The 16,763-nt window shown below is 46.6% G+C and overlaps 1 protein-coding gene across 1 annotated transcript in view; it reads left to right on the forward strand.

The window, feature by feature from the left end:
* The first annotated feature begins 1,979 nt into the window (after positions 1-1,979).
* The window catches only part of iqgap1 (IQ motif containing GTPase activating protein 1), a 40,205-nt gene continuing 25,421 nt past the window's right edge, over positions 1,980-16,763 (forward strand). The window contains exons 1-4 of the mRNA XM_076037332.1: positions 1,980-2,288; positions 3,979-4,081; positions 15,566-15,722; positions 16,508-16,585. Of these exons, the coding sequence (XP_075893447.1) occupies positions 2,243-2,288; positions 3,979-4,081; positions 15,566-15,722; positions 16,508-16,585 (384 nt within the window). The 5' untranslated portion in view covers positions 1,980-2,242. The remainder of the gene's footprint in view (positions 2,289-3,978; positions 4,082-15,565; positions 15,723-16,507; positions 16,586-16,763) is intronic.

Consider the following 16,763-nt stretch of genomic DNA (forward strand, 5'->3'; position numbering starts at 1 on the left):
CACATTAAAAACAAACAAACAACACATTCAGATGAAGCCTCTTTCACAAGGTGACCTGGACAAGAAGGCAGTAGCACAACTCATAATAAATAATACAATGTACAAGATAAACAACAAAAAACAGCATGAAACAAAATAAACATTAAAAATGTAAACAGCACAAATGATGATTTGACAGAAGCAATTTAAAAACACGAGCGCTGTTTCAAGGAGTTGATTAGATTAGAAGTTCAGAAGAGGTGGAACCTATTATTTACAAAGGACTGGCTTTATAGGGTATTAAATGTTTTGCATCATATAAAAATTACATCATATAGATATTTGCATTATATGTGTGTGTTTTGCACAATTTTCAAATGCTGCTGCATGTCAATCTATTCATCTGTTTGTTTTCTATTCTTGACGCTGTCGTAACAGTAAGGCACCGCTTTGCCCGGAGGATCCCTGCTCATGTTTATTTGTTGCTGCTTGCTTTGCCACAAAATAATCTAAAAAAGCTTTAGAATCTAAAAAGAATGCCAAGCTTTGAACAGAGTGATCTTTGAAAATAATACATTTGAGAATGTAACGCTTCAGGTTCCAAGGGTAGGGGTGTGGCAGCTGTGGAGAAGGTGTGAGGCAAATTGTATTTGTGAACTTGAGCAGTGCAAATGAAGAAAGTGAACAAATGGATTAAGTTCATGTTGAAGAAGATTTAAAGTGACAAAGAAACCAGGAAGAAACTGAACCAAGTGGATGGAGACTGTGAGTGACTGCCTTGCCTTGTCTTCTCTCTTTACAAACATGTTTTTATATATGTATATATAGAGACTGTTTTGACCTGCTTTAGCATTTAGCATGAAAGAATATGATTTGATGTGTGTCAACTGTGGCACCTCGAATTATCAGTTTACCAAATGTGTTCCAAACAACATGGCTTTGGGCTGGATGTGAAACGTGACCAGGAAATGTTCATACAAACAATAAGAACAGGCCTAAAAATGGCGAATTGGGCAGTGAATGGATTCAGATGAAGTTTAAGAAGAGAGAACTCAGTGTCAATCACTGGCCGGTTTGATCTTTTTTTTTTTTTTTCCTTTTTCGGGCAGAGTGAAGATAAAACCAGTTCCACAGAGCCGGTTTATCACCATCAGCATCCATCTTCACATCAACTCGATGTGGTTCTTGAGATCAAAGCTGAGCCAATTCCACAGGAAATGACACTTCCTGTGTTTCCTGTCTTCTGGTTGTGTACAGCTGCTGCCTTCAGAGGTTCACCAGAGGTTCAGATTGAGCGAAATGGTGAGATGTGGAGACAGTAGAGGGAAAAATCCACTGCGTGAGACCACGGCTCATCACGCACAACAGAATATGGGTGAGAGTTTCCAGCCAAGTCAAACCCTTAACTTCAATTCTCTGTTGCTGTCTCTTTTAATTCTCCAGACTCTTATCTCTTTCTTACATAACTTTATTTCGAACACTTTCAGAAAAAAAACATTAAAATCAAAATTCCAGATAATGTAAACCAAAGAACTAACAGAAAATCAGCAGGCAAACAAGTATTCATACAGATATACATTGTATATACAATTGGTTTGCTTGAACACATTGACATTTATTACGTTATTTAATTTATTTATTATTGTTTTTCTTTTCTCTTTCCTCCTCTTTCCCCCTTTCCTTCCCTTTCCGCTTCCTTTATTCTTCTTTCTTTCCTGTAATATATTCAATTAATTACAAATTATACCATAAAACAACCGTGTATCTCTTCAGTCACCAGTGGTATAGGAGCTTACTGCAGCCTGCGAACACTTCGGGGGAAAAAAATAACTGAAAACACACACAAATTCAAATTTCTTTAGCAACTCGGATTCACTCTGATTATCCGGGCTTATTTCTATTTTTGACATTTATTCTACGTGACCGACAGGGGTCGCTGCGGCCTCGGCGCGGCCCCCCCGGAGGTAAGCGAGGTCGGTTTCCTGAAAACGCATACTTGAGGATTTAGAAGAACACACCCAGTGACATCAGTGAGTTCGCCGAGGAGAAGAAGAAGGAGCAGAAGAAGAAGTGAGCAGGAACAGGAGCGCCGAGAGCTCCTTCCCGGCGGGCTACAACTTCCTCTGTGCTCCGAGAGAAGAATAAAAAAATACACAACAAAAACAAACTATAGAAAAAACTCGAGGCGTCCAGAGCGGAGCGAGGCGAGGCGCTCACCAGGCAGACGGAAGGCGTCGCGCACGCAGCGGAGCCACACGGCGGGATGTCAGCGTCAGACGAAGCGGACGGGCTCCGGCCCAGATACGGCTGTAAGTTTCCAACCCCCGCCTCTTGTCCTGCCCCGGCTTAAAGGTGCCAGCCAGCGGCCTGTCCGCGCACCCCCGCCCTGCCGTGCTCTGCTCCGACCCGGGGACGAGGCTCCGCCAAGCGGCCCGCAGCTCGGGCGATGCGCCGGTGGATGTCACCGAGCGCTTCTTTTCTTTCATGTCGACGTGACAGCGCGCTGCTCGCCTCGCACACCGATTCATACTTCCGCGTTTTCTAGAGCCTTCAAGGCGGGAAGAAGGCCCGGCCCGGTCCGGCCCGGCTCGGCTCGGCTCGAACACTTTTTTTTCTTTTTCTTTTGCCAACTTGTTCTTTTCCAAACATTCCTGTCAGGTGACGGAAGCTCAGCTGGCGGCAGTTGGTTGACTCCGCTTTCAAACCCCTTTGATTTGATTGACTGGTGGTCTTTGACGCCAAGCAGAAGTTAGTTCATGTGCTTTTGTGCTTTCCTGTGGGCGTTGTTTTTTTTTTGTTTTTGCTCAGTGTGGCCTTGAGCTGAGATCAGGGTTTACCTGTTGAAGATGAGAAACTGGGGGGAAGTGGGGTAACCTGCCCTGCCCTGCCCTGCCCTTCCCCTCCCCTCCCCTCCCCTCCTGCAGAACAACTCCCCTGTTCCTCAGTTCCAGGTTGGAGGAGGAGGAGGAGGAGGAGGAGGAGGAGGAGTTGGGAGGTTTCAGGCAGGAAACAGGGCTCAAGTCCCAGGGGAACCATGGCCACATTAAGCTCCCCTGCCCCGGCCACGTTTCTTGTTTGCAGCGTGTGAATAAGACTGCTCATTCACACAAAGGCAGGCCCACATCTGAGAGCCGCGCTGAGCTCATTGCTTTTAACTACCTGCACGGATGACTCATAAATGAGCTCTGTTCCCTCTCGTTGAATAAAGGCTTACACTTCATGAATCCCGGGGGGTGGGGTTGGCGGGGTGGCTGTGCTCTACAGAAATCCATCCGTTCGTCTTCTTCTAGACCAGGGGTGGGCAAACTTTTTGACCTGTGGGGAGCAGTGGGCTCTAAAATTTGACAGAGGGGCCGGAGCAGCAGCAGATGAATGGATTGTTTTGGTGACCCACCTCACTGGAGGAAAGAATACATCATGGGATATGTAGAAAACATGCTTTAATATCAATTGGAAGTGAGCAAAAGTAGTTCCAACAAAATGTGTCTTTGAAGCCCCACAATATTTAGCTCTTTATTGAAATGACTCCTAAAACACTGAAAATAAAATGGATGAAATACAGCTATTTTATGACTTACTTACTATCAATATAATGTCTTAAAATTTGGCGGGCCAGATTAAAAAACTAATTTGTGTGGGTCTACTGGAGCCTCTCTCAGCTGTGACGGGGGGCGAAGGCAGGATGACACCCTGGACCCTGGTCGGCCCTTCATCGTATAGAAAGACAGAAAAATTGAGTTCCCAATTGGCCAAATACATGCATGCTCTTGGACTGTGGAGAACCTGTAAAGAACCCACGCAGACACAGCGAGAACAGAAAGGGCCCCAGGCCCAGAATGGAACCAGCAGCCTCGCCGCTGTGACACAGCAGCTCTGCTGAACCGCTGTGCCACCGAGTTGCGGGCCAGAATTAGAGCAACGTTAGAGCAACGTGTTCCATTTTAACGCGTCGGACGATGTTGATGTTGATGTTGCTGACTTTGTTTTGTCGCTCCGCAGCCGTCCTGGATGGTGTGGAGCGACTCACAGCGGAGGAGATGGACGAGCGCCGCCAGCAGAACATGGCCTACGAGTACCTGTGTCACCTGGAGGAGGCCAAAAGGTAAAAAAAAACAAAAGAAAAGGGCAGACAGGCATTCGCCTCAGATTGTGTCACAGCAGCGCTCGGTATTTATTCAGCAGATTAAGCAAAGAAGGGAGTGGCCCGGCTTCAGTTTGTGATGCTCGGATCTCTGAGGAAGGTGTTTGCCCACAGCACGTGGTGGTGGTGGTGGTGGGGCAGAGGTTCCTCACTGTACTGTGTGAATCCTGAATCGGCCTGAAAAGCTGAAGTCTGAATTTGCTCTTCAACTGGTCAGAGCATGTCCAGACCAATCAGCATTGTCTTGAAGAGAAAGAGGCAGAGCCAAGGTTCAGCTGTGACGGGGGAACAGGAAGTGGCTGCCAGCTTGTTAACAATGACTGTGTCCAAAATCATCCATTCGTTTCCTCTTCCCTATATAAGGAGTTACATGCAGCTAAGTATGTAGTGCCTCATTTGCCAAATTAAAAAAAACATTTCAAAGATAATTTCAAATAACGTCATCGCAGTCTCATTATTAAAACGTCCCGTCGCCAGGTGGTATTAAATAAATAATTACATATATAACTGAAGTTACACATATAAACATTTTCGTAACAAATATTTGTACACTACACTACTTTTAGCGATGCATTGTGGGATACGTTGAGTGGACTATATCATGAATACCGTTGTTCAGTATTTGGACTCTGCTACAAAATGGCGGAGCCACTATATAGTGACTTTGTCGTCAGTAGGAGGCGATATCGGACGCAGCCGACATGTGTTTGTTAGCGTAAGAGCTGCAGTTGGTCAGTTTGACGCTAACGTCCTTCCTCTGCTGCTGATTGGCTTTGGACACACTGTAGCGAAACAACCTGATTGGTTGACAGAGGCCTCGTCTAGTAGCCCGAAGACTAAAAGCTCCTCCCCTTTCCATGTGCTGCGAACCTGGGACCCCTCCAGTTCAGTGTTGATCTGGTCAGTGATTAAATCCAGATTTACATTTTAGGAAACGCATTTCTGACTCATTTGAGTGATTCACTGCCTCGCTGAGCGATTCACTGACTCGCTGGGCCGTCGGCCTGGATGTGTTTGTGACGTTAGAATAGTGAGTGAGTTTATTCAGACTGAGCAACTTGTCATCACGACTTTACTTTCCCATGTTAAACCAACAGTATAATGATAATGACAGTAATAATGAGACAAATATTTGAAGGGGGTCAGGGTTACTGATAGGTTTTGGAGCATCAGGCCATTTCAGTCAAGGCTGCTCTCATCACAGGGGAGCTCAGTTTTAGTTTGTTTTATTTTCTAGATTCTATTTCATTTTTCACACCACCAGCTATTTTTTACATACTGAATATCTTCCCCTCTCTCTCTCTCTCTCTCTCTCTCTCTCTCTCTCTCTCTCTCTCTCTCTCACACGTAGTCTCTCAATCTTGTTAGCAGCCTCGTGCAGCTGAGTGACTGAGTCAAAAGAGGAAGGACAGTTGGGGAGACAGGAAGTGACTCTCCCCCTGCTTTATTTAGTATCTCCTGCTGTTGCCACAGAAACCGGTCGTCACGGCAACCGGTTCCGGTGTTGCAAGGCTGGTTAAAGCCAGGCTAGTGTTGGAGGTGTGCGTCTGCCTGTGTGTCTGCGTGTCGCTGTCGTTCACCTCCTGCTGCTCGTCCTGGTTATTTATCTTCGCTTGAGCCTCAGACGTTTTCCGCCCGGCAACAGAGCAGCTCCCGTTGGGTGGCAGAAGGTCAGCAGGTTCCTTTTGGTTGTCCTGCAGACGGATCTGAGGTTCTCTACTGTAGGTCTGGTCTCTGAGTTCTGCAGGAGAGCATGGAGAGCAGAAGAAGAGTCTGATGTTCTGCTGTCAATCAACGTTTTACTGCTCACCTGAAGGTGTTTTCTTCTGCTTTGGCTCCAGTTGCGGCGATGTCATTTGATGCAAGTTCAAGAAGGCATCTGATTGGCTGAGATACTCTGTCTTGAGCTGGTCAAACATTCACCAGACCAATCTAGCCCGATAAGATCAAGCTGCTATTGATCCCCTTTGAGTGAATCTTTGGTTAGCACAGCAATGCAGAGGAGTAACTAGCAGCGTATCAAGAATATAAGTAGGGCTATGAGCTCAGGTAGCGTGTCTCAACTGGTGGGTTGCGACCCAAAAGTGGGTCACAGAGATTTTTAAAGGAATTTTAAAATACACATGCAGTTTAAATTATTAGCCCCCCCCAACCCCCCTCATGAAATTAGACAAATTCTTGACTTCGCCATGGAAATGACTATTGACAGCAAGTGCTTATGGTGTATTTGTTACCAAATTAACAAAGACACAATGACACAATAAATAAGCCTGAGTTGGATAAAGATATTTTATTGGCACACTGAGTTGAGACAAGAAAGGGCAAAAATGAGATGTCTAAAATTATTAGCTCAGTGACCATTCATAGTCAGCAGTACCCTTTCTGAGCAACTCAACACAAACTCTAGCAGTAGTTCCCTGCTAGGTAGGCACATGTCTCCAGAGGGATTTTACACCCATTATTCCATTACAAATTTTTCCAGCGGGTCAAAATTGTGTGGTTTTCCCATCATGGACATTCACTTTGAGCACCGAGAACACAGAATCTCAGTATGTTTGAGGTCTGGGCTTTGTGTGGGCCGCTCCACGACCTTGGTGTTGGTGTCCTTCTGGAACTGTTGGACTAATTTCGATTAATACTTTCAGTTATTGTCTCGTTGGAAGGCCCAGCGACGACATACGGCTCGACTACGAGCACATTTCTGCATTTTGTCATTATTATATGTGCAGCTCCGCCCACCAACACTTTGAAAGCCTTCTGATTGGCCGTGGCTATGGCGGCGTGGGGAGCAGGTGAGCCTGCAGGGAGGAATGCTGGGAGAGTGTGTGTTGATGCAGTGCGGTATGACGGGAATGTGTGTGTCAAATATATATGTAGAAATGTTTTCGTTTTTCTAAATCCAGTTGGAGCATCAGTGTGTTTTTTATGATGCTGAAACTCCAGTGTTTCATATTATATTTTTATTTTTCACTTATTTACACGATATTCTATGCCTTTATTTCTTTGAGCTTTTTTCCTGCCTCTGGCAGCTCCTTCCTTTTGCTCTTGGCTCTGGAGGGAATGCAGACGGACGTGTTTGCTGCTGACTTATTGATACTGCTGGTCTCACATTCCCTCCTCATCACATCACAGCAGCACCAGACCCCCCCCCACCCACCCACCTCCACCACCACCCACAACCCCTTTACCAAAACAACAACAACACATCGACACTACTTTTGTGCTAACGTTTTAAAACAACATGTTTATTGCCTTTGAAATGAAATTTTCTTTTTGCCAAGATACTGAACAACAAGTCAAATTAATCTGATAAAATAAAACATTCAACTGCAGTGGAAAGCCCTGGAGCTTTGAGCACCGACGTGGCCCCTGTCACACGCTGTTTATTCCGCTATGTTCCACGTTTGCAATAAATCACTCAGCCGGGACCAGTTTGAGGGGCGTGGCCGAGGCACCTGGTCACGCCCAGAGGTGACAGCCCAGTGAAAGTGGAGGAGCTGCCGGGTTTTTCTTTTATTATGTCAGGGTCAGATTAACGCCTAATCCCATTGCTCATCACAGTGTGAAAGTGTTCATCGGCGCTCATTAGAGAGGCGGTGAAAAGGCGGCGGCCGCCTGTGGAGGGGAGTTGGTTTGTCAGGCTGAGCTGACAGGACGTGTTGTCAGGTAGCGACAGGCTGCTTTTAACCACGACTGACTCGATACTCTGACTGTGTGACCTGATGCTGAGAGTCATTCACCACTTTGCAGCGGTTCACATTCTGGATGAGTTACCGCACACACACACACGCACAGAGTGGTGGAGAGGAGTTGTTTGGCCTGCTGTCTAATTTGTGTTTTGTGTAAATTTTTTAAATGACAGGGTTGCAGTGTAACCATTATATTTCGGAGAGTGTAAATGTTCTGTTCCAGACAGAAAAGAATGAATAAAAAAAACAAAAACCTGCCTTTGGAAAATGACTTTTAGAAAACATCTCCTGTTGTTGAGTCCTAAAATCCTGGAATGAGTCTCCTGTTGGAATCTAACCGGAGATAACGCTCGCTGAAGATCTACAGCGGCTGCTGTGCAAGCTATCCAAACTGCTAGCAAACAGGTGCTGCGGCTAATCAGTGTGTGCTACTTCATATTTATCAAAGGATTTTTTTCTCTCCTCAGTGCCAGTGGCTGAAAAAGTCTACCTCTGTTTGCCAGTGCTAGCTAAAAACCAACACAGCCGCCATCACGGATTAGCGCCTCTCACAGCCACCTGGTCAGTGTTTTCAGGGGCGAGGTAACGTTTGGGAAACCTTTGCACTCCAAGTTAAGCTGCCAATTTCTAAAAGTCTGTGTCTGTTTCCAACGTTAGTGCAGTGGTTAGCGAACACCTGCCAAAACTATCTAACCTGGCTAAGTCACTCAAACAAATGCATGATTTTAACCTGAGCTAAAGAACTTGAGCCATTGAATTGCTTAAATAATGACATCATATGATTAGTGTGTTTATTTATATTTGGATAATTGTTATGAAACCACCTCTGACAACCGGCAAACTTTTTTCAGGTCAATTATTTTTATTGGAAAACCAAAAAACAAGTTCAGCACAGACATAACAAGTTGTGCAAAATAGGGCTCCGTTGAGTTTTTGGCATCTTTCCACTTTCACTCGAGAAGAACTACAACTGTAGCTGGTTTGTTTGTTTGGCAGTTTTGCATAATGTTTTCTTTTATTCAAACTCGTCTTTGAATTGGATGGCTGCTTGCGGACTCCCAGGGATCGGTGAACATGTCCCAGGGCGTCCTCCAGTTGGGTCATCCCGGTCGGAATGATGGTGGAGACCAGGAATGTTGTCAGGTTGGCTCCTCCCACAACTCGCGGCGGGGAGGCCACACATGCCGCGTCTGCTCACGAAGTCGTGACAGCTGTCGAGCAAACCGCAAAGCCTGGAGAGTTTTTTTTTTCTCGTTATGTCACAGTGGGTGACGGAGGAGGAATGATGGAGTTTTAGTTGGGGAGAGAAAAAAAACGATGTTTTCACTGACGTGATATGTGGACTGACTTCATTTTCGGTTTCGTGTTTCCAGTCTGGTTTGACTGCAGCGCCGGCTGTCGGCTCCTGAATACAGCATCTGCTGGACAGTTTCGAGGGAGGATTATTCAAATTGTTACCCACTCAGACTGAAGGGTTGGGTTTGCGTTTTGGCTGGTCTGGGGTCAGAGGTCCGGTTTTAGTGGGCTGTCCTACAGAATGCACGCAAGGGTGTGCCGGCAAACAGCATCAGTGTTGCGTTCACTGCTGTCGTCCCAAACCAGCTCTTATTGGGGTCGGCTTAGCGTTCGAGTCTCTGTGCTCACTGTAAACATGGAGCGGAATCTATTTGTCCTGTATAACTTCAGCACGGAGACCCAGACATGGAAAGGGGGGAGAACTATTATTATTGTTTTTAATTGCAAAATCATGCCCAAAATGTAGATATTATGTGCGCACAAAATACTAATTTGTTCCCACAAAATATTCATTAATTCCCACAAAATAATAATAATAATTCATCCCCATAAAATATTCATTTGCTTCTTCAAAATATTTATTTGTTACCATAAAATATTCATTAGTTCCCAAAAAATATTGATTTGTTCCCATGAAATACAAACTCATCTTTGTTTGCACGTTATACCTATTTTTATGGCCACAAATTCGTATTTTGTGTCAATGAATTTCTATTTCACGGAAACCAGTTAGTATTTTGTGTGCACGTTATATCTATATTGTCTCCACTTTCCTGCTCCAGATGAATCGATGTAGCTGCAGAGATCGGAGTGCGAGGCGGCCAAGGGGCCCCCGTGTTCTCGCTCCTCACTTCCTCCTCAGGCTCCTCGGCTCATTCTCCTGTAATTTCCTGTTTTCAAGCAGTTTCCACACACTTTCCACCCACTGTCGCTGTTACAATTGCCGTTAGGTAATGCCACAGTGCGCGTGCGGTGGGGGGGTGGGTTCCTGAACACTCCTCCTGTAACACCAGGGTTGCGTTCAAAAAGCTCCTCACGCTGGTAAAAATGAGTCCCCGGGCGACTCCTGGCGGCTCCGCTGCTGGAGCTCAAGCCCCTCAGAGAGTAAAGAGATGTTTCGAGGAGGCCCGAAACCAGCCTGCACTTCCGCCGTCATCCATTAGGGGTCAGAGAATTGCAAAAATGCATCTTCTCGTTTCTTTACAGCTGGCATCCCAGAAGCATCTCTTGTTGTTGAGAGTGGAGAGCGAGCGCGCTAGTGTCTCCGAGCGGTAAACGCTAACCTTTAGCATATTAGCACGCTAAGTTGGCTCTGCGCGCAGTCCAATGGCACAGATAATGCAGGAGTTACGATACACGTGGAATCCCAGAGATCAACCTCCAGCTTGATCTTGATCTAGAGCCGTCCGAGCAGGAAGACGAAGGAAGAGTGTTTCCCGGTGGGTCAGCTGACTGAGCTGAGGGTCACATGGTGTCGCTCCAGGTGCTCCCAGAGCCGCTCGGGTTCTGGTGCCGAGTGAACGAGGTCAGCTGGTCGCGGACGCATTCCAGCGCTGCAGCCCAGCGTGAAATCGACCCACTCACTGGGCTCCTTTTTATTGTCTCTTTGGTCGCTTGTCCTCCCTCAAGTCAGTGAAGGAATGGTAAAGCTTTACTAAAGAAAGGAAACAAAATGAAACGTGACCTTTACGTCCCAAAGTGATGAACAGCACGTCGTGTCTGACTGGACCAATCAGCCTCCCACAGCCTGTGACAGGAAGCTGCTGCTCGCTAAACACTGGGCAACATTTCCTCAGTAGAAGAAGAACAAAGAGCTGCAAGCAACTCAGGCTTTTTCTCTGCTGCTGATTGGTTCTGGGTACACTATAGTCAGACTCCGCCCACCATTGTCACTCTCCACCTCAGGTGTCACCAACAGGAGATTTGATTCGATCAGCATTCAGGATGCTACTTTTTGATGAGTCATCTGTTGTTACCATCATCCCGATAGCTGTGGTTATCACATCACGATTATCACAGTTCCAGCGATGCTTCTTTTTTTCTCCATGCAGGATTCTCTCTCTCTGTCTCGCTGTCTCTCTCTCTCTCTGTCTCTCTCTCTCTCTCTCTCTCTCTCTGTCTCTCTCTGTCTCTCTCCCTCTCTCTGTCTCTCTCTCTCTCCCTCTCTAAACATACAAATGTACCCCCTTCATCTTTTATTTATCAGAACAACAAATATTTTCCACAACAAAAAGTGCACTACGTGCCTTTAGAAATTCTGATTTCTTTTATTTTGACGAGACGGTGCATATTAATGAACAGCACACACAAGATGTAGTGTAAGTGCGCTGAAATTAGCAAGGACGCTATGTTTCGTCCACATTTAACAATGAACAGAAAAATATCAACAGATCAGTTAAAGCAAACTTCTTCCAAACTGCTGCTTTTGAAGAAGTCCTCTGCTGTTTTCACACAATGATGTTGGTCTGATACATCCATCCATTGCACTCAGCGTGGTGAGTTCACCAGTGGCCTCGTGCAGGAGGAAACTGGAGCGAAGTAGACACACGCTGCTCAAACTAGAAATTATTTTACGTTTTACATATTTATTTGTTTATTTAATTTTGGCGCTTGCAGCCTTCTAATATCTCCGCCTGTCCAGTAAGGCCACACAGCAGGCGCTCGGACTGAAGAGCCGAGCGCTGATGTCGCAGGTGGTTTCAGAGAAGAAGAGAAGGAGTCCTCGTTGCTTCCCAGCGGAGACTGCGAGGCTCGGGGAGGAGCAGAGATGTTCCTGGACAGCGGCCGGAGGCGGCGACGCGCGCGGCCGACTTCCTGCAGCGACACTGATCTCTTCCTATGAGAGCGACCTCTGAACCAGCGGCTTCCTGATCCCGGCGGGCAGGAAGAACCAAGAGCCTCTGAGCTTCCTGCCCAGAGTGGATCCTGTTTTCAGCGGGGCAGAAAGACTTTGGCCAAAAGTCCGTCTCTGAGACAGACCCAAAGCAGACAGGCTCCACTGGAGTCCTCTGAATGTGAAACACTGCAGCCTTCCAACAGTTTTACCAACGATTCTTTCTGATTGGATATTTGGGATCGGGTTCTGTTGTTGGTTGGTTGGTTGTGTTGAGGCTGCTTGGAGAGATTCCCTGGTTGATGAAATGCTAGGTGATTCCTTTGGAGTGTCCACTTCAGCTCCGGTTCAGCAGCACAAAGTGGATATTTTCACCAAACTTCACAGGCTAATGCAAAAAACAGACGACCTTTGACCTGAAACACGCTTCATAATAAATCTGTCTATTGTAAATCGAAGTCATGGCCTTTTAATCTTTCGAAAATAATGTCGGGAAAATCCCCAGAAAGAGTTTCGTATTCCCGGCGTGACATCACGCTGAAGTCACTGAGGCATGATGGGAAGTGGACGCCACTGCTACGTGCCCTATAAAGCACATCACGCGGCAGCAACCCGGAAGCTAGCTAGCGAGCAACTCCATTGAAATGAATGGGCCTTCACACGGGACGCCGGGGGCCGACTGAGCCTGAGGCTGACAGAGGCGCACTCTCATCGTCGGGATGCACGTAACCACAGCCAGGTTCAAAATAAATTCTCAAGCTCCCCCGATTTTTCAGCGAGACGTGAGGAATTTCCGTGTGACGCCGCGCTTTTCCCACTGCTGCTCATCCAGCAGCTCCTCCCTGGATCCCGAGAGCCGCTGACGGCCGAGGCAAAGCGGGAGGGCGTGTCGCAGTTTGTTGTGGCTGTGTGTGTGTGTGTGTGTGTGTGTGTGTGTGTGTGTGTGTGTGTGTGTGTGTGTGTGTGTGTGTGTGTGTGTGTGTGTGTGTGTGGATAGGAGGGGCTGCTTCCTGTCAATAAGGGCACTGTGTGTGGAGCCCCATCCCCCTCCGCCCCAAACCCGGCACCACTTCCTGTGAGGCGAGTTGTTCCAGCTGCTTATAAAGTGTGAGGGGAAAAAAACACGAGTCCAGTGTTTGGATTAGTTTAGCTGTGAGTGAAGCAGCCTTTGTTGGTCCAGACGCGTGCGTGTGTGTGTGTGTGTGTGTGTGTGTGTGCCCGTCCAGGATACAGTTGCCCTTGTTGTCCCCCTACAAAGAGCCCAGTGAGGTGGTGGGCCGAGGGTTTTCAGACCTGGAACAGGCCTCTGGCATAGGCCTTGGCCCTCTGTGATGTCACAAAGGGGCCAGATGCTGATCTCCTCCCCCCAGGCTGCTGACCACACAGCCCCCCCCCCCTCCCAGCTGGGTGTTTGTTCCGCCCCTCCCCCAAGGCTGCCCTGGCTCTGAGGAATGCTTTTTTTTTTCCCCCAGAGGGCAGTAAACAGAGGGCTAAGTGTGCTGCTTTCTGGGTTAATGATAGTATGATTCAGGCAACTGGTAAAGAAACCCTTGTTTTTTCATGTCTACCGACGAAACCAAAGCACAGAAGAGATGCGGGGTCAGTTTGGGGACGTGGTGGAATGAGGGACCTTGAAGGAACGGTTGAGTCACATGACTCCATGTAAGGCAAACACAGACTTTCTGCTTTCTTTGGACATTTTTTCAGGACTGAGGCTGATAGCTGCTGAGAGTTTTTTTCCCCGTGCGTCTTGTTGATGGATTTGTCTGTTTTATTTTCTTCTAGATTTCCTGGCATTCCACTGTTGCATAGTTCTTTAAAAAACAATATGTGCTGCTCTTGGAAAGGGTGTTCCCTCTATATGGAATATTATGTATTTATTGCAGATATTAAGGTGACAAATTCAGAATGCCAGATCATCCTCCCACAGGGCTGTTAGTCGTTCTGATTGGCCGATGCATCCTGGTGCAGTTACAGATGCATGATGGGAAGTGACGCTACTGCTACATGCTCAATAATGAGCATCATGTGGAAGTAACCGGGAAGCTAGCAAGTGAGCAACTTGGCAAGAGGAAATTGTGATTAGATATTATAAAACTATTGTACAGGGTGACCTTAAAGAAATCTAGTGACTGTATTGGGCACACTGGGTGGAACCCAACGGAGAAGGTCGTTGTTGGTTCTTGATCCTCTGCTGAGCCGTGTCTCGGAGCCGACTCGGGCTCGCTGCAGGAATGTGGCCTCAAAGACTCCAAATGTCATCAGGAGGAATTCTGGGAGGTGTGTGGTCAGCAGGAGGGGTTGCCACGGTTGCGTCGTTGTTTGGTTGTCGCCCTGCAGCTGCAGCGAGATTCAAGTCAGACAGGACGACGGCATTTGGTCATCGTCAGCGTTAATCTTCACGTGAACTCCTTAAAACATCTTCAAGACAAAGCAGTTCAATTAGTTGTCATTAGAATGATGAGAACTAACTTTTTGATAAGTTTTAAATGTGAATGTGATATTAGGAAAATAAAAGAAGGAGAAATGAGGCCCACTCAATACAAATAGTCTGGAGCAAAGAGCTGAACTAAACACAAATGTTGTGGTTAATTGTTTTTGTGTATTTTGGTACTACGTTTGGATGTTGAGTTAAGACATTTGCAGCTGAAGTTGAAATTCCAAATCCAGCCTGTAGTTTAACACAGTGTGCTGACACCTGTGTTAAACCTTTTTTAAATGTAAATATCATATTTTCAATAACTGTCTAAGCCAGGGGTCGGGAACCTGTGGCTCTTTTGATGACGGCATCTGGCTCACAGAAAAATCTTAGCTGACCTTTCTTAACACAAGCGATGAATAATCCCGCTGATTTTCAAGTAAAACATGTAAACAGTAAAACAAGTTTAGCGCAGGCAGCGGCATTTCTGGACACTGCGTGCACACCGTGGTTTCCTAATTCACTCTCATACTTAAATTCTCTGCACAGCAATAAAACAACACTTTGATGCCAGGATTGTTGCCCCCACGCACCGCGGACAAAGACACAGTGGAAAAGGGAGATGAGAGAAGAGGCGCGGAGGTTAGACGTGGAAACGGCCACAGTGCTTCCTTCAGACTCCAGTTTGGCAAAATCTCTGTATTTAGTTGTATTAAGAGTTACTAATTAAAAATAATAAATATTGCATGGCTCTCACGGAAATCATTTTTAAGATATTTGATATTTTTGGCTCTCTTAGCCAAAGAGATTCCCGACCCCTGGTCTAAAACAGTGGTCTCCAAACTTTTTTAGCAATGGGCCACTGGGAACTGCATCATGTCGGCGGGCCACGGTTCATTGACGGGGGTGGGGGGGTTTTGCTGGTTGGAAATATAGCGCTAACGTCCGTCTTTGTTGAGCGGGGGAACGGGAGCGGGAGCGCGCTATCGCTGTCGCGCTACGCTAACGTGGCGGTAAAGTTACGTGGCGGGGGGGGGGGATTATGACTGCCTTCACGCGGGCCGGACAGAGACACGCAGCGGCGGGCCGGATGTGGCCCGCGGGCCGTAGTTTGGCGACCCCTGGTCTAAAAGGTACCTACTAAGAAACTTTCAACGCGAACCACAAAGTGAAAAAACTCACGTGTTGGATGTGCTCGCCCCCTACAGGTGGATGGAGGCGTGTCTGGACGAGGAGCTCCCGCCCACCACAGAGCTGGAGGAGGGGCTTCGGAACGGCGTCTACCTGGCCAAGCTTGGAAACTTCTTTGCGCCGCGCACCGTCTCGCTGAAGAAGATCTACGACCGCGAGCAGACACGCTACAAGGTTAGCAAAGGTGGCGCGCAGCGTGGGGTTAGCCTGGACTTGTGATTGGTCCACCTGGGTCGAGATGGAGGAGGAGGTCCACAGATGGGAAGTAACAAAGTACAAATACTTTGTTACTTTACTTGAATAGATTTTCAGCTAGCTGTACTGTACTTGAGTATTTTTTACTGTCATTCCCCACATTTGTACACAAATATCGCAATCTTTTTACTTCTTACATCGGAACAACATACTCGTTACTGCGTTAAAAAGTTTTTAAAAGACACACGTTTTGTTCAATTCACTTGTTATTTATGTCGTATTTGTTGTTACTTGAATTGGAGCTATTTGAACTCTTCTGTTGTGTCATTGAATATGAAAGTCAATGATACTTTAAATGGAGACTATTTGAGAGGACTTCGGCTTTGGGATCACGGTTGTGTACGTTTTTGGTACAGAAAAATATAAACATGTAGAAAATAACATGGGTTGTTATTAGTTATTGGCTAAACTGGTCAGAACTATGACTGATTAGTTTCATTTTTGCAAAATTATCAACCAATGTATAGTTTCATTAATTGCAAAAAAATATAATATATAATAAATATAATTTATTTATATTTACTTAAGTACATTAGTTAACCTGTCCTACTGTATTAGGCAACACTTTTACTTGAGTAACGCCACCGAGTTGAAACGGTACTTTTGCTCTTACCAGAGTATTTTCTTTTACTTAAGTACAAAATGTGAATGCTTTTGCCGCCTCCGGTGTCCTCTCACTGTGTGGTCATCTTCTGCTCCCCCAGGCGACGGGCCTCCACTTCAGACACACGGACAACGTCATCCAGTGGCTCAATGCCATGTCGGAGAAGGGTCTGCCCAAGGTGAACACGCACACACACACGCACACGCACACGCACCGAGCAGCGTCAGGAGAATCATGTGAGTGGAACTTCCTGATCAGTGTCTCTGTGGCTGCGACGGGAGTTGACTTGAACGCACCCTGCCGTTGTGAAAGCTGCTGTTGGTGTGAATCAGCGCTGCACGCACGCACGCACGCAT

This window comes from Nelusetta ayraudi, unplaced genomic scaffold (assembly GCF_046127955.1).
Source record: "Nelusetta ayraudi isolate G7.1 ecotype Tasmania unplaced genomic scaffold, CSIRO-AGI_Nayr_v1 ptg000002l, whole genome shotgun sequence".
NCBI classification, from domain to species: domain Eukaryota; kingdom Metazoa; phylum Chordata; class Actinopteri; order Tetraodontiformes; family Monacanthidae; genus Nelusetta; species Nelusetta ayraudi.